General features: G+C 44.9%; 1 protein-coding gene across 2 annotated transcripts in view; it reads right to left on the reverse strand.

Annotated features, from left to right (window-relative positions):
- Positions 1-12,615: 12,615 nt before the first annotated feature.
- Positions 12,616-17,731, reverse strand: part of gli2a (GLI family zinc finger 2a) — a 141,078-nt gene continuing 135,962 nt past the window's right edge. For both annotated transcript variants that reach the window (XM_047370959.1, XM_047370958.1), the window contains one exon: positions 12,616-16,513. In XM_047370959.1, coding sequence (XP_047226915.1) covers positions 14,250-16,513 — 2,264 coding nt within the window. In that variant the 3' untranslated portion in view covers positions 12,616-14,249. The remainder of the gene's footprint in view (positions 16,514-17,731) is intronic.

Consider the following 17,731-nt stretch of genomic DNA (forward strand, 5'->3'; position numbering starts at 1 on the left):
AGTCAGAATAGGAGAAATATGATCTCTCTTTTTAATTTTCATCAGAACTCTTGCTGCAGCATTTTGGATCAGCTGAAGGTTTTTAACTGCATTTTGTGGGCCTCCTTGGATACTGCAGCATCTGTAGCAAATACCTTCTGTGGCTTCAGTGAGTGTCTGATGGACAACTGTCAGTCAGTAGTCTTCTCCAGGATGGCGTTGGTCATAACTGGACTTTACTGTATTATAATATTATGTATTAATCTGATTTAATATTTTGATGCCTAGAAAATCTTGGGTTTTCCTTGACTCTAAATCAAAATCATCAAAATAAATAGAAATACATCAGTCTGTGTGGAAAGCGTCTATATAATAAATAAGGATCACTTTTTGAACTGAATTACTGAAATAAACTCTGATTATATACTAATGTTTGATCCTCACCTGTGAAACGATCCACAGCTCTTTGGACAGAGCTGGTTTATGGAGAAGTAAAAAGTTGAACTTCAAAGTGAGCGTGGAAGCAGAGCAGCGTTTGTTTGGAGGGATTCAGAAGCTTCCGTTTGTGTCCAGTAGAGGGCGCATTAGAGCCTCAATGTGACAGCGGAGGGTTGCTGGATGCTTTCTCTGGCAGCCTGAGGCAGGCTTTGGTTTGTGATGAGCTGATAGAGATGTTCTTCTTGAAAATACTCTTCATCATACATCAGTGATAAACTGGAGGAATGTCTTCGTTGAGACAAGCGAAACTGAAGTCAAATTCCTTGTTTCTGTGCACAGAGTTGGCAAATAAAGCTGGTTCTGATTCTGAAAACTTGGTCATGTGAGGTTCTATGCTGCTGCACATTCATGATACACAACTGCAGCTAAAAACACAGGCTTTGCCTTGGGCAGTGTCTGAATCAATGTATAAAATTCATGCAGGATAACTGGGATTTAAAGACAATAACAGATAAATGTGACACTCCGTAAACTCTTTCATCCAAGTCTTCTCAGACTTTAGTTTTTCAGACCTCAAACAAGAAGTTTCCCACAATCCCCTGAGAGCGCTAGTTCTCAGTCAGTCTAAAATACCCTCCTCTATCTCAGACTGCCAGCCATGAATTATAACCTTCACACACTGGGGAACACAAAGCGACGATTGTGATTGTATTTTAATTGTGACGCTGAGCTAAAAACGATGGCTTCCTCTGAGATTGGGACAGATTTATGGGGCCTGTCCTGGCCGCTGGCCCCACATCCTCTCTGATCTGCTTTTACTCCAGCGACCCCACGACCCCGGGGGGTCGTTAGCGAGCCCCCTGAATGGTCTGACTGGCCGACAGCCCATTTTACACCGCTTGTTTTCCAATCAAATCACTACATTTAACGGGGACACGAGCCCAGGGCCAAGTCCAACCAGACATCTGTTTGAAATTGGTCCTCGCAATTATTTCACACAGAAGCTCTCCCGGTGCCCACTCCTTGCCCCACTCTGGTCTTTGTTTGTTGTTGTTTGTTTTCAGGCCGCCCCCCCCTCTAGGGGAAGTGGGTGTTTGGGGCTTGGTGAGGGTCTGGCTCTTATAACCGCTGTTACAGCAACATGCAGGCAGCAGAGAATGGTAAAACCAACGAAGCCTTTGTGATTCAGCACAAAGCAGGTTTTTTTACTCTGAGCAGGGAGCAGCTTTTACTCTGTGGGGCTCTGAACTGCTGCCAGCACTCATGACATCTTCATCAGCACAGTCAGTGAGCTGTTTTCATACCTGGTGACAGATCTGTGAACTTTCCATGCTGTTACTATGATCACAGCACATCAGTCTTTTCTCCTGATGTCTCCCAAACCTGGAGCATCCAGTCAGAGTTAATTCGGTCCAATCATACAGACCGAGTCAACTGCATCCAGTCCAGTTCAATCCCAGTTAGCAAACAATACAGTCAACTTCAGTGTGTTATTCAAATTGGTTCAGATGTTTCTGTCGGTCTAGAATGTCTTGTTCTCTTGTCTTTCCCATTTTGAACAGTGCATAAGAGAAATTAGCCTCTATATCACATCATATTTAAATAACAGGAAGTTATGAATGACTGACTAAAAGTTAGACACTGATCCAAATGCTCTAGTTATATTTATTTATTTTATTGTGCATGGTGCCAATAATGGTAATTTTAATAAAAACAATCATTTTATATTAAAATGATTGTTTTTTTTCCCCACTGAAAAAAATGTTTTTAAAGTACAGGCTCAATTCTTCTAATGTTTCCTCAGTGAGAGATTTTCCTGTGGCAATAAATGCTGAATTTATTCAGTTTTCTCAGAGCAGTGTGGTGGATATACTCATGTATATCATCAAAGCTTTGTTTAGCTGTGATACAGAAGAAAAACATGCTTTACATGTTTTTAAAAAAGGTTCGAGATCCAGAAAACAAAAATACCATCATTGTCAAAATTTATTCAAACATAAAATTTTAAGTCATATTGGACCAAGACCATCCACTCCAGAATAACACACATGTCTCCAACCCAAAGCTACAAGCTAGAAATATCGATATCTGGCCCACAAAATCTAAAGCAGCATCCATCTTGGCAGTAGGTGAAGAAATGCTCCTTTCTCACAATGTTTATTCATGTTTCTATGAAGCCAGGCTCTGAAACAACAGGCCAGAGTCCACATGAAACCCAGTGGGTCCACTGGGAATCTGGCTTCACATCATCATCCTAGCCTGACAGTTAGTTCTTCCGCAGGAGGTATTTGACGGTGTTGTCCTGTAGCCGCTCCCGCCCATGTATCTGGATATTAGATGTGTGATAATGTTTCCTCACCTCAAATGGAGCATTTTGACACTTCTGAGTGCTAAAAGCCAACTTATCAGAGACACTTTGACACAGGTCCACTAAAAGCCAAGAACTAGACATGTTTTCTTGACTCATTCAGCAAAGAAGTGATTATGGTGAAAACTGAATAACAGCCCAGTGCCAAATAAACTCCCATCTCTGCTTTGTTTAGAAATGCATCCAGTGAAAGAACCACAGGCGTTAATTTCTGTCAGCTTTTCTAATAAGTTGTCAGTTTAAGATGAACTTCAACAGGATGCTCTTCACTGACTGAGTGTGAACACTTCAGGTTCATCAGAATTTAGAAAACTGACAGCAAACACAAACAATAATCCTCATGAATAATTAGCAACCTATAATCCATTGTGATGACTCCGTTAATGCCATTGACTAACAAATTGAGTAATGTTGTGCTGCAACAGAGCAGATTTTGGGTCCCCTCCTATTTCAGTTTTGCAGCCATTAACAAACCCTTTCATGGCCTGCTAAATTATTGCATATGTTTATTTCTCCTGCGATGGACTGGCGACCTGTCCAGGGTGACCCCGCCTCTTGCCTGTAGACTGCTGAAGATTGGCACTAGCTTCCCCGCGACCCTGTATGGAAGAAGCAGGAATAGAAAATGGATGGATGGATGTTTACTTCTCTTTGTAGTTTACTACTAAAGAAAGGAGAATCACCTCATCGTCAATGTAGAAAAGAAGAAGGAACTCATTGTCTTTCACAAGAAGGCGCTGCCGCTACACAGAAATTGAGCATGCACATCATCACGGATGTATTTTATTCTGCCCACTCCCTCCTTAACTTGAGGACAAGTAAAGCAGACAGCATTATAACACACAGCAGCAGATTTCTAGCAGCTTCCTGCCTGCCTGCCTCAGTAAGACTGATGGTAAACCTGAACTCTGCACCAATGTAAATCACATAAACTCCTGCAATCAATAATTCTGTTTTAAAGGCATGTTTATATTTTTTGTGCAATTGTTATTTCTGAAATCCAAAATCTACATGCTGCTACATTTCTGAAGTGTCATATACAGTTATATAAGTTATTGTAATTTGTATCTAGGTATCTCTGAAGCCCACTGAAAGCATAAAGTTGGCCCAACAGCCAGCCATTTTTCTCCGCTTATTCCATAGTGGATCGTGGGGAAGCTGGTGTCTATCTCCAGCAGTCTATGGGCGAGAGGCAGGGTCCACCCTGTACAGGTTACCGGTCCATCGCAGGGCAACACACGAACATCCATGCACACACTCATTCATACACCTAAGGGCAATTTAGACAGACCAATTGTCTTTGAACTGTGGGAGGAAGCCGGAGTACCTGGTGAGAACCCATGCATGCACAGGGAGAACATGCAAACCCCATGCAGAAAGACCCCCGGCCGGACCTTCTTGCTGCAAGGCAACAGTGCTACCAACTGCGCCACCGTGCAGGCCCAACAGCTTTATTGTTTAATCTATAGTGTTTAGTCTTTCTGACTGGATATGTAGATACATCGATTTTTTATTACAGCCCATTTGTATCGACTGGGAAATGTGGTCCATGTTTGGACCTGTTAACTCGTAGCCAAACCTATGTAAAAGTGGTGTGTAATGTTCCGCTGGATAAAAAGAATAGTGTAAATATACCTGCATCTACTTGAGCTTTTCATCAAAAACAGAACTGGTCGGGCTTGCTGCCAAGCTAGATATTGTTTCTGTTAAATAACCTGAGCATACCGAGACCCTTTCGATCTACAGAATATTTGATGTGTCACCTCCCTACATCCTCGGCACCCCCACTCGGGGTGCCTTCCCACTCGATGGCCACTCAGCCAGAAGGTGGATGGTCTTTTTGAGGTCTTCTAGGTTGTGTGAAGGATGCACTGGATTCCCCATAATGTGCGAAAGAGGCCGTGGAAGATTTTGAGCATCTACAAGATTTTGACCTCATCTCGTTGTGAGGTCAAGCTGATTTGTAATGATTATGGAAACGCTTTGGGGTCCTGGGTGGAGCATGGGGGAGTCCTGGCACGGATGTAGCTTAGGTACCTCATAAACATGTGGAAGTAGTCATTTCCATGATATTTCTAAATTGACATGAAGGTGATTGCCTTGTGCTAGAGTGGTGTGGTTGTTCAGATGGTTGCACCACCCTGAGGTGGTCTCAGAGTGCCTGGGCAGTCTGTGGTTAATGGCCAAGGTTTGATCAAGAGCATATGTAGCAGGAGCATTGTGGGAAAGTGCTGGGGACATATAGAGCATGGTAAGAACACAGGATGTGGGCACAGCAGGAAAACAATGTGAGTACTGAGTGTGTAGCAGCTCCATGACAGGCAGTCCACATTTGACCGGATCCAGCTACTTTCTGATTGGTTGTGAAGGAAAGTGTAGTGGAGTCTTTATTGCATACATGAGGAAATGTGTGGAGCAGACTAGGTGAAACAGGAAGCATGAGCAAAGGAAGGAATTTTCTTTACTTCTGTGATTCAACTCTTCATCATGTCCTCATCTGCTCATATGGTCTCATATCAGGTCAGTCTCTGTTACTACCAGTTCTCCTCTGGGACCTTGTCAGTCCAGTGTTTGGGCTGGAGTAGATCTAACTATCTCCCACTGATGATACTTTCACAAACTTCAGGTGAGCATGACGTTTCTAAACTTAAACTGCTTCAAAATAACATCTTGACTCAACAATCTACACACAAACAGTCAGTTTTCAGCAGGCTGAGTGTTTGATGAATTTAGACTTGCTACAGTGGAAACTAGAGAGCAATTAAAAGCTTGTTGCTAGAAGCAGCCTTTAATAATTACATAAAACTCTCTGGTAAAAACAGCTTTGTTTTACTTTGTGTAGGCCACTGACATTCAAGGCTATGGTCCTCGACGCAGCCGTCCTTGGTTTGAAACCTGACCTTGAGACCTTTTCTGCATCTCTTTGCCCTTCTCTCTCTGCTCATCTCCTGTCTGGTAGCTGTCAATAATAAAAAAATGTAGAAGTTGTCTTTTTCTAAGTTGTTTCATTAGCGGCTCTAAACTGGTTTATTTAACTGGATTAAGGGCAGAAATGGTTCTTTGGATTGTGAAGGCTGGAGACCCCTGGTATGGTCCATCAGTTACCTTCGACATTTTATTTGAAAAGCACCTTATCTTCCTTTAATATCTGTTTTTAATACTTGCTTTCTCCAATATTCCTGGTATTATCACCATGGTTATGCTCATTGTTGGCCAATGGATAGTTTTGTGGTGCTAAACATACTAACCTCGTTGCTATTGAGCAACTAAAGAACATCTCATAGGGTTCATTTTAAGAAGTTTACTTGAGGGTGTTTGAGAAACATCTGGACATTCAAAGTTCTCGGGTCAGTATGGGTTGGAGAAAAAAAATGAGCTTCTTCAGCCAAATCTTCAACAAGAAAGTAAAACGTTGGCCTAAGGAGATGAGGCGTGTACCCAGTAGATGTCTTTTAGCTTTTTAATGTTTAGAAAATGTTTCGCTGCAGTCAGTGCTATCCAGCAGATACATTCACATTATGTGAGTAACGTGGCATTCAGAGCTCAGAGGCCTTCATTCTTTGTTCAGTTTCAACATGAAGAAAAAAATCTAAAGCATGAAACATGAGCTTAAAATGTCTCCCCGACGCTTCAGTTCCTGGATTCACTCTCTGAAATGAGCTTTTAATGACCTCAATCAAACGATTACATTCCTCAATGGCCCACTCATACCCTGACCCTGGGTCTGAATGCTAGAGGACAATCACTGATGGGAAGTCACAATCTGACCCTGGGTTCCTACTCCCCACAGGAAGGTCACAATGATGGCCTTCATCTCTACATCCCCAGGCTCTGTGCAAGCTGATCATCACTCCTGCACTTCCAGTCTCTAGAGGGCACGCTCTGCCCCTGGGCCAACAGCCTCCGGACGGGTCAGAGTACCGCAGGTAGCCTCGGCTCAGATATGGGTCGTGATCCTCTTATGTCAGTAGGCGCAAAGCTCGGCGCAGGAATCCTTTGATGCAGAACTAAGGAAAGTCTGTAGAGAGATCAACAGCTTGTCCCCTGGTCTCAGAGTGACACTGAAGCTTCCTCAGATGTTTTTCTGAAATATTTTATGTCAACACATCCAGTGTTGGATAATGTTGAATCTTACTAGGAGTTGTGGTTGAACAGCTAGATTTTAGGACATTAGATGGTCTCTTGAACAAAGTAGGACTGTCTTCAGGTTTAATATTGAACTGATCTCTCACTGACAGAAACAATTCACAACAAGTTGCACAAGGAGAAGAATTTCAAAGACATACGTCTCCTTGGCTGTCAGAAACAACCCCCCCATTATATCTGGGTAGTGACGTCACAGACTGAACACCTGTTCTTTGCTAGACCAAGGTGAGGTGGGGTATCTACCACAACATCATGGACAAAGATTTCCCATGAGGAACCCCCAGAAATGTCCCAACAAAAGTCAAAGAAAATAAATTTCCCCGCAAAGATCTGCTGCACTAACGAGGTTCATCCCTGAGAAGGAACACCAAACATCTCCTTTAGAGACCCTGCTTTGATTCTTGAAATAAAATGTTCATCCATATTTCCATGCTTCAAACATCCATTTTTATTAAAAAGTAGTTTTTAGGTTAAATACAGTGAGCCAGTTTGAATAGGAGGACCAACATTTTCCAGTGTTTGTAGGATGTTAGAAACAGGAAGGCCCTTTAATTTGTTCCTCTACATTATTTACAGTGTGATTCAGAACCTCGTGGTCTCTTCAGCTGGCTTCTTTGTCTGATCATTCACATCTTCCTCACTAACCTCTTGCTCTCCTCTATGCTGGGACCCTCAGGCTGTTTTTGCTCCCATATCCTCTCTCTATGTGAATAAGGAATTCCAGTGGCCGAACCAATCAGTGGGCCCTTCTTCTACCAGTCCTCGGCTGAATATGCTGTCAGATTAAAATTGATGTCTTCTCTTCATTGTTTGTTCTGATTCTTCATCGTTGTAGTATTTCTTCCATCTTTTGCCCACATTTGATGGTCTGGTTAGTTTCAACAGTCCAGCCTCTCATCTCTCAGAGCCTTGCAAAGGTATTCAACCTTCAATGGATTTTTTTTTTTGATAGACCAACATGAAGGGAACATTTGGAAGTGCAAGGAAAATAATGCCTGGCTTCCATAATTTGCTAAATAAAACTCTAAAAGTGTGGACTGCATTTTTATCCATGAGCCCCTTATTCTGACTGTGTGTAACTGAATCTGAGTCTAACTGCTACTATTTTGTTTCCGGGCTCAGAGGTTCATTAGAGAACAACCAGCATCATGAAGACCAGCAGAGGGGTCAGGGAGGAGGTTCTGGTTGAGTTTAAAGCAGGGTCAGGTTCTACAACAACATCCCAAGCTTTGAACATCTCCCAGAGTTCTGTCCAATCCATCATCTCAACATGGAGAGAGGATGGACCACCTGTAGACCTACCAAGACATGGATGTCCACCTAAACTGACTGGGCTGGGCAAGAAGAGAATTAATCTGAGAAGCAGTCAAGAAGTCCATGGTAACTCTGGAGTAGCTGCAGAGATCCACAGCTCACATGGGAGAATCTGTGTACTTTTAATCGTTGACCCCCCATATCTGACCTTAATAGAAGTGTGGAAACACAAAAGCTGTTGTTGAAGGAAAGCCAGAGGTTTGCAGTTTGCTACAAACCATGTAGGAGACACAGCAAACATGTTTGATGTGGAAGAGAGAACTCTGATCGGACGAGACCAACAGTAAACTGTTTTGACCTACATGACAAATGTGAGAAAAGAAAAAATAACACTGCACACCTCACTGAACACAACATCCGTACAGTGAAACATGGTGGTGGCAGAATGATGGTGTCGGTTTGCTTTTCTTCTGAAGGGACAGGGCTGCTAGTCAGAGATGAAGTGAAGATGGATGGAGCTAAATCCAGGACAATCCTGGGAAGAAAACTGAGAGGCTGCAGAAGATCTGAGACTGAGGTGGAGGTTTACCTTCCAGTAGGACAACCAGCCTGAACATCCAGCCAGAGATGCAATGGGTGGTTTGGAACAAAGCAGATTCATGGGTTAGAAGAGCCTAGTCCATGTCTAAATCCAACTGAGAATCGAGGATCTGAGAATGGGAAGTCTTCAAAACTGGGTCCGTATTCCCAAAGAATCCTAAGACTAAAAGTAGCTCCTAGTGACGACATTCTAAGAAAATCTGAGAATTTCTCTAATTCTCAGATTTTTCTTAGAATTGTCTTTCGATCAGATAAAAGTTATTCCCGAAGCATCTGAGGCCTTCAGAGCGTTCCTAATGTGAGGAGATGTTAAGAGAAGTGAGGAGAACTTTTAGCTGCTATCCCCTCTCTAGCTTCTGAATGCAGCAGGAACCAGAGCTGCTCACATTCCAGGCTGGTGCTGAAAGCAGAGGGAACGACGAATTGATCTGCTGGGAATGTCTGTTGGTTCCCACCGTGATCCCAGAACCAAATCTACCTTTAACACTCCTCTCTTCTCCTCCACCAGCAGGCTCTGATCCTCTGTTCACTTTTCTCTACCTTTTTTCCCTGGTTTGTTTTGGTTATTTTACCAAACTAAACCTCATTAAACAAGAAGGAGATCACAGTAAAATGCTGAATTTGTCGTCTCGTCGTCTCCCGCTTTATCCGGGACCGGGTCGCGGGGGCAGCAGACTCAGCAGAGATGCCCAGACGTCCCTCTCCCCAGACACCTCCTCCAGTTCCTCCAGGGGGAGCCCAAGGCATTCCCAGGCCAGCCGAGAGACATAGTCCCTCCAGTGTGTCCTGGGCCGTCCCCTGGGCCTCCTCCTGGTGGGACGTGCCTGGAACACCTGCCGAGGAAGGCGTCCAGGAGGCATCCGGTATTGATGCCCGAGCCACCTCAACTGGCTCCTCTCGATGTGGAGGAGCAGCGGTTCTACTCCGAGCCCCTCCCGGATGGCCGAGCTCCTCTCCCTATCTCTAAGGGAGAGCCCGGCCACCCTACGGAGGAAGATCATTTCAGCCGCTTGTATCCGGGATCTCGTTCTTTCGGTCATGACCCAAAGTTCATGGCCATAGGTGAGGCTAGGAACGTAGACTGACCGGTAAATGGAAAGCTTTGGTTTTCGGCTCAGCTCTCTCTTCACCACAACGGACCGGCACAGCGCCCCCATTACTGCGGCAGCCGCACCGATCCGTCTGTCGATCTCCCGCTCCATTCTTCCCTCACTCGTTAACAAGACCCCGAGATACTTAAACTCCTCCACTTGAGGCAGGAACTCCCCTCCAACCTGAAGAGGACAAGCCACCCTTTTCCGGTCGAGAACCATGGCCTCGGACTTGGAGGAGCTGATCTTCATCCCAGCCGCTTCACACTCGGCTGCGAACCGCCACAGCGCATGCTGGAGGTCTTGGCTAGAGGGGGCCAGAAAGACCATGTCATCTGCAAAAAAAAAAGAGATGAAATCCACTGGCCCCCAAACCAGACCCCCTACGGTCCTTGGCTGCGTCTAGAAATCCTGTCCATAAAAGTTATGAACAGGACCGGTGACAAAGGGCAGCCCTGCCGGAGTCCAACATGCACCGGGAACAGGTCCGACTTAGTGCCGGCAATGCGGACCAAACTCCTGCTCCGCTTCTACAGAGACTGGATGATTCCATACTCCTGGAGCAACCCCACAGGGCACCACGAGAGACACAGTCGAATGCCTTCTCCAGTTCCAAAAAACACATGTGGACCGGTTGGGCAAACTCCCATGAACCCTCGAGAACCCTGTAAAGGGTATAGAGCTGGTCCAGTGTTCCACGGCCGGGACAAAAACCACACTGCTTCTCCTGAAGCCGAGGTTCGACTATCGGCTGGACTCTCCTCTCTAATACCCTGGCGTAGGCCTTACCAGGGAGGCTGAGGAGTGTGATCCCCCTGTAGTTGGAACACACCCTCCGGTCCCCATTCTTATGAAAGGGGACCACCACCCCAGTCTGCCAGTCCAGAGGCACTGTCCCCGACCGCCACGCAAAGTTGAAGAGGCATGTCAACCATGACAACCACAACCACAACATCCAGAGACCTGAGGTACTCAGGGTGTATCTCATCCACCCCCGAAGCCCTGCCACCGCGGAGCTTTTTAACCACCTCGGTGACTTCAGCCTGGGTGATGAAAGAGTCCAACCCTGAGTCCCCAGCCTCTGCTTCCACCAGGGAATGCGTGATGGCAGGATTTAAGAGATCCTCGAAGTCCTCCTTCCACCTCCTGATAATATCCCCAGTTGAGGTCAGCAGCCTACCACCCACTCTGTAAGCAGTGTTGGCGAAGCACTGCTTCCTCCTCCTGAGGCGCCAGACAGTTTGCCAGAATCGCTTCGAGGCCAACCGGTAGTCCTTCTCCATGGTCCGAACTCCTCCCAGGCTCAGGTTTTTGCCTCCGCCACAGCCCGGGCCGCGGCACGCTTGGCCTCACGGTACCCGTCAGCCGCCTCAGGAGTCCCACAAGCCAACTCCTTCTTCAGCTTGACAGCGTCCCATACTACTGGTGTCCATCACTGGTTTCGGGGATTGCTGCCGCGGCAGGCACCGCAGACTTTACAGCCGCAGCTACAGGCAGCAGCATCGACAATAGATGCGGAGAACATGGTCCACTGAATACATACCTGGCCAAGGGCTCTGCCAGACGTTCCCAGCCTCACTATGCGTTTGGGCCTGCCATGTCTGTCCGGCTTTCTCCTCTTCCAGCGGATCCAACTCACCACCAGGTGGTGATCAGTGGACACCTCAGCACCTCTCTTCACCCGAGTGTCCAAAACTTGCAGCCGAAGGTCTGACGACACAACAAAGTCGATCATCGACCTCCTACTTAGGTTATCCTGGTGCCAAGTGCACTGATGGACACCCTTATGCTTGAACATCGTGTTCATTAAGGACAATCCGTGACTAGAACAAAAGTCCAATAACCAAACACCGCTCGGATTCAGATCGGGGAGGCCATTCCTCCCATTCACGCCTCTCCATGTGTCACTGTCGTTTCCCACGTGGGCGTTGAAGTCCCCCAACAGAATAACGGAGTCCCCGGGGAGGGGCACTATCTAGCACCCTCGACAGGGATGCCAAGAATTAATTAATATGAAATAGATGCAGCACGAAAACGACCAGCATGGAAAGTGAACATAATAATAAGCAAATCAGAATGGTGAAGAGTCTGTAAGTAAGCTATGTTCAAACATGTTGATGCTGTGTGACAATTCATTTAATTTTGCTAAGTTTCATCATCATGATTTAAACATTTCTGAATCCAGTCTAAATTCTATCATAGGTTCATTTCTTTTTGAATGATTACTAAGAGCGCATTTGTTTCTTTTTTCTGTTGTTTTTTTGCAACCAATCACAGCTCTTAGAACAGTGTCACACCTAGGAACAGGGTCAACCACACCTCACTAAGATAGGAAGTTCTGTGTTCTCCTCACTCAGAGTCGCTCAGCAACAAACTGAATCCCTCATCAACTAGGAGTCCTTGGTAGGACTTTTTAGGCTAAGATCGGAGCTCACTTAGAGACTCTAAGGATCTTTGTGAATACTTGCCCAGATGTTCACAGATGTTCTCCATCCAGTCTGACTGACCTTGAGAACAGAGAAACTTTCAGTCTGTAGACGTTCAAAGCTGGTAGAGAGGGAGGTTTAATAAAAATGTGAGGCACACTTCTGATTTTATTTAAAAGAAATCTTGAAAATCAGAACATTTCCTTCCACTACAGTTGGACCTTAGTGCCAAACTGTGCCCATAAAATCCTGCCAAATGTAATATAACACTCCTTCTAAGGAACACAGACTCCAATAAGGACACAAAAAGAGATTTCACAGAAAAAAGACGATAGTTTATTTAAAATGTACAAAAGCTATATACACACAACCCCAAACAGACTGAGAGGACTTGGTAATATAACCAAACAGTGAAATTCAGCCATGGTAGTAAAACTGAGGAATGTGCAGAGCAACTTCAACAACTCTGTCAACAGCAGGTTTTAATGATCAATGTCTTAGTCCCTTCCTAAACTTCGCAGTTAACTGTGGACCTATGGCATATGGTGTGACATAGTTCATTGTGGTTGGATCCTTGCTGAGAACCAGACAACTCATCATCAGATACATACATACATGCCTCTGATCCATAAATACAAGGAGGAAAATCTGAGTTCTGTCCCAGAACAAAAACCATTATGATTCTTTAAATGCATGTTTAAACGAGCTGTCCAACACAAATGTTGTAAACTGCAATTAAACAGTAAGTGAGTTAAAAAAAAAATTCTGAAACTTGGAAAAGTGTTATTCAATCACAGCATATCCCATTTACATCATTAACATCCTAACTCTATGAACTGGAACCTGTGTTTGTTAGTCAGCTTGTCCATCTGCCCATTCATCCTAACTTTATGCACAAACCAATTCAGCTGGCTCCTTTCTATGAGGACAAGCAGTGACTCTACTCTGCTCAACTGCGAGCCTGTCGAATTGACAAAGGCACCTGGATAGGTGTCTATAGGTTTCCAAGAAACAACCAGATGAAAAGTCTGGTTGCCTCCAGTTAAATCATGTTATAATACTGTACTCTGGGTTCCAATCACATCCTGAAGAGTGAGTCCCTGCAGAGGAAGCTGATTTCATTATCTCATTAAGAAGGCATAGGCGAGGACAGGAATAGTCCTATGGACTCTCAATTTACTGGAATAGTAAGCTGAGAGTTTCACCTTTTGTCTTAGCACTCTCTTCAGCGTGATAGACCAGAACAATTGATGCCCCTCCATGCACATTTCTGAAAAAGACCTTGAGATAGTTTCACTCCTCCACTGGGGAGCAAGTCTCTTCCCCAACCTGAAGGTGGCTTCCCATCTTTCTGCAGCTGAGAAATATGGTCTTAGACTGGCTGGTGCTAGTATTTTATCTTCAACCTCAAAAAATTCAACTGTCTGATGAAAAGGAACCTTTGGCAGCTCCAGTTTAAACAAACAGACTAAAGCATAAATTAAAACAATGAGTCAAATCTAAACACAGCAGAGACTTGAGGAATCATCTTATCTCTGCATATCATGTCCATCTTCTAGTACCTGTGTCCTCAGGTGCTTAAAGGTAATGTCCCCAGCAAGGCATGTGTGATGTGTTTTCAGTGTACCACTTTGTAAAAGCCTGTTAAACCAGCAGTTTATATACCCTGGGCTGTCCTAGATTTGCTGCTAGAAAATATGGCTTTAAAACAATCATGACAGAAAACTGTACCCCTAGCTAAAATAACTATGAACTTTTCCAGTTTACATATTTCAGTCTGGAAAAAATAACAGAAGATTATGATATTCCTATAGACAATGGAAAAAACATATGAAATAGCCAATCAGTGCTTTCTTTGTGTTGTCTGTATTTTCCTGAAGGTATCAATATGTTCATGTTCTCACCATTGACATGCTAACAAAAGGTCAATGAGGTGTTTGATTGCTCTCAGCTGATCATATTGAGGAACTTGCTTTCTTCAGCCAAAGCTGTAAGCATGGAGTTCATGTCTCCGATGGCCATGTTCCCGATCCCTGCTGGAACAGATGTCAGGGTAACAGAGTTCCGTGGCGTAGTGAGACGTGAGGAGCTCTGGGAGAGGCTCTGCAGAAGGCCGGGACTCAGTGTTCCAGACATGAGGCTGGAGTGATCTCCGTCATCAAGCATAGTGTCAAAGTCAATCTGGGCATGCTCTGTGGCTCCTGATCGACTGGTGGAGGAGTCAACAGTACTGCTGGATACCTGGTTGACTCCTGGAGAGGCCATGTTGGCTGCCGCAGAGTGGCAGCTGGAGGTGGCCTCGTTGGTACACGGGGATATTGAGTCATCAATGCTGTTGGAAGATGGCTCAAACATGTGAATCTGTCCCGTGTAAAATACAGTAGAGTTCTGGTTGTCTGAGCTGTTATGGTCCAACCCCTTACTCTGCCTCTTTGGGCTAGCCTCAGAGCTGACAGTTATATTACTTGGGTTCAGATCGGCTACTTTGTGGCTTGGTTGTGTCACGCCTGAGACTGGGTGTTGTCTGCTAAAAGACTTGGGCTCGTTGGGTGGCCTAGGTTGTAACATCTCTCTGGTTCCATTTTGGACCCCATGCTGCTGTTGCTTGAAAGAAATGCTATAATTCTTTTCCTGATCCACTTGGTTCACATGACAGTATCCACTCATCTGGGTTCTTGTCCTGCAAATTTGCAGCTCAACGCTTGCCATTGTGTTGAGGGCAGGTTGTAAGCTAGAGTTTCCAGATAAAGAACGAAGACTCTCCTCTTGACTGAATCCTTGTTGATTGCTCATTGGCTGATTAAAGTTTGTGCTGTTGTGTTGTCTCTGTTGATGCTGCTGCTGGAGAGAGGTATTCATCGGCCTCTGGTGGCTGTGATTCACATATCCTTGCATAGAGATGTTCTGACTCATCGGTACAACCTGCTGGTTGCCACTAAGGCACAGAAGTGACCCAGAGGTGTGCCTCTGCTGAACAACAGCCAGGTTTCCCCTAATAGGATGCTGCTGTGGTTTGGGGAGCTTTGTTGCAGTGTCCATCGTCCCTGAGCTCACCTCGTTCCATTGCACCGGCATGTTATTCTTGTTGTCTGGTGGTGCTGGAAAAGGCTGTTGGGAGCCATTAGGACCCCTCTGGTAAGACTGCATATCCTGTGCCATGGTGGTGTCCACCATGGCCATCCTTCTCTGTCCATGAAAGTGCAGTGGTGGAGCCATGCTTGTCTGGTAGCCCTGAGTCTGACAATTGGAATTATAGTTCTGACCTGTCAGACCAGAATTCTGCGACCTGAGGTACTGAACGACATCATCGGGAAGCACAACTTCATCCTCTACACTGTGGTCCCCACTGGTCATCACCCCATCAATTGCCATGTTCTCCATGGCAAAATTCTCAGAAATGCTTGGTGGTCTTGGTGCGAATGGGTACCATTGGAGACTTCCATCAGAGCGGGTGCAACCCTGCATATGACGATCAGCAGTTGATGGGTTGTTCATGGGATTTATGTTGTTCATACTGTTGTAGCGCTGAACACTCGGAAGAGAAAGCGGGTCCAGAGGGGGAAGACGGACTGGGTCGCTGGCCCGACGTGGAAGGTTGGTGGGTACTTCATGGGGCATCATGCTCTGTGAGCCATATCCAGTTTCACTGCATCGCCTTGGCACTGTTCTGCCAGGCGGCTGAAGGAAGGAGGTCATAGAGCCTTCCTGGGAATCACTGTAAAGAGCCATTCTTGTCCTAAGGCTAATTCGATCCATGTTCGGGAGAGGTGTGGGTGGAGCTCCGCCAATGGCAGCAGCGTACTTGGCTTTGAGCCGATAATGCTGGGCTGGTGTCAGACTAAAAAGACTAGGAAGGCCTCCTCCACCTCCTCTGGTTACACCACCACCGCCACCACAGTGACTGGCTTCGCTGGACCGCCGAGACAGATCGGTGGAGATTGGATCATATGAGTCAGCCGAACTAATGTTGTTGTGGCGGTTAGCGCCAAACTGTGATGCATCACTAGAACGACGGCTGGAGCAACAGGGTGATATACCGGAGGATCGTCGACTGAAGGTGTAGGCTGAACTTAGGGTGCTGGTGGTACTGTTGCGGCGCTCGTTCAACTGGTTCAGCAGTGTTATTTCACATGATAACAGTTCCCCTGTGGGATGGCCAGGGTAAGAACCCCGGAAGTCACTCGTCATGTTGGAGTTCTCCAGCAAGGAACCTAAAAGATAGGAAGAAAGAGGTTTAATTACATAAGGAACCTCAACAGTTCAGACATTTATGTGAGGTTTTACAGTTACAGAGTGAATATGACTCTTCACAGCTCTGTTTCTACAGCCGTAAAGCGCAGGAAAGATGCTGGGGTATGTTAACTGCCACACAGAACTCCACTAATGATTGTGATCAACTTATTTTCATGTTGATATGCCCTTACCTGTGACCGACTTGTTGAAAACTCAAAAATCTAATCTTTTTCCAAACACACCGCAGTAAGTGCTTTCTGATCTCGCTGAGAACAACACTCCTCATTGTGCATGCTGTTAAAGCAGGGCTAAATGTTAATGAACAGTAATGTGTTTAAAATGAAAGATGTTAAAGCCATTTTCAAATGTAAACTCCACAATAATTTTTTTAATAATGGTAAAATCCTGTTTTACAGATACTGGTCTCTCTCCCACACACAGTGTGATGTTGCTTTCGCTCCCAATATAAATAATTGTTGAGCCCTCTTGGCAGGAAGGCTAGAAAAAAAAGATTTTTCCTTTTTGATTTTGATTCTTAGAAAAACATACGCTAGCTAAAACTGCTATCAGCAGGATACGCTTTAGAAAAGCTGGAGATGGAAAATTAAAATTCTCATCTCTACTTTAAGTTCTTCTTTTATTCCAAATAAACAAGAACCCCTTTGCTTTTCACAAGTAAATCAGACTGAGAAAAGAACAATGACCAGAAGCCCTGTGGCCATTGTTGTGCACGTGTAGCTGAATTTGTATTTATCTCACGTATCTTAATAAACATTCTCAAAACGTTTTCGTAGCATTTTTAAATATCTTGTGTTAATTTTGTGTTTCAGCAGGGTTATTTTCATTTTACACTTTTTTAATCTTTAGTTCCCAAATATTGTACCTGGTGGGACCTTAATTAGTGCGGCACAGAGTACATTTGCATGATGTAGCTGCAGCAGCCCGGCAAAGGCTGACTGACCATTGCAAATGCTATCTCTTCCTCTATTATGTTAATGATATTAAAAGTTATTTTCACAGTTTTAACTGCATACAAATTTTATGTTAAACTGTTATCGAATAGTTTTAAGCCTTACTGTGGATTTGGTTTGGAAAAAAACGTAATTTTTATTACGTTTTTCTGAGATTTCCCCCTTCAAGTGTCGTCTTTAATCTGCCACAGGAAACTGTAAGAGAGCATGTTGCTGCTTGCAAAT

Source organism: Girardinichthys multiradiatus, chromosome 7, assembly GCF_021462225.1.
Source record: "Girardinichthys multiradiatus isolate DD_20200921_A chromosome 7, DD_fGirMul_XY1, whole genome shotgun sequence".
NCBI lineage: Eukaryota > Metazoa > Chordata > Actinopteri > Cyprinodontiformes > Goodeidae > Girardinichthys > Girardinichthys multiradiatus.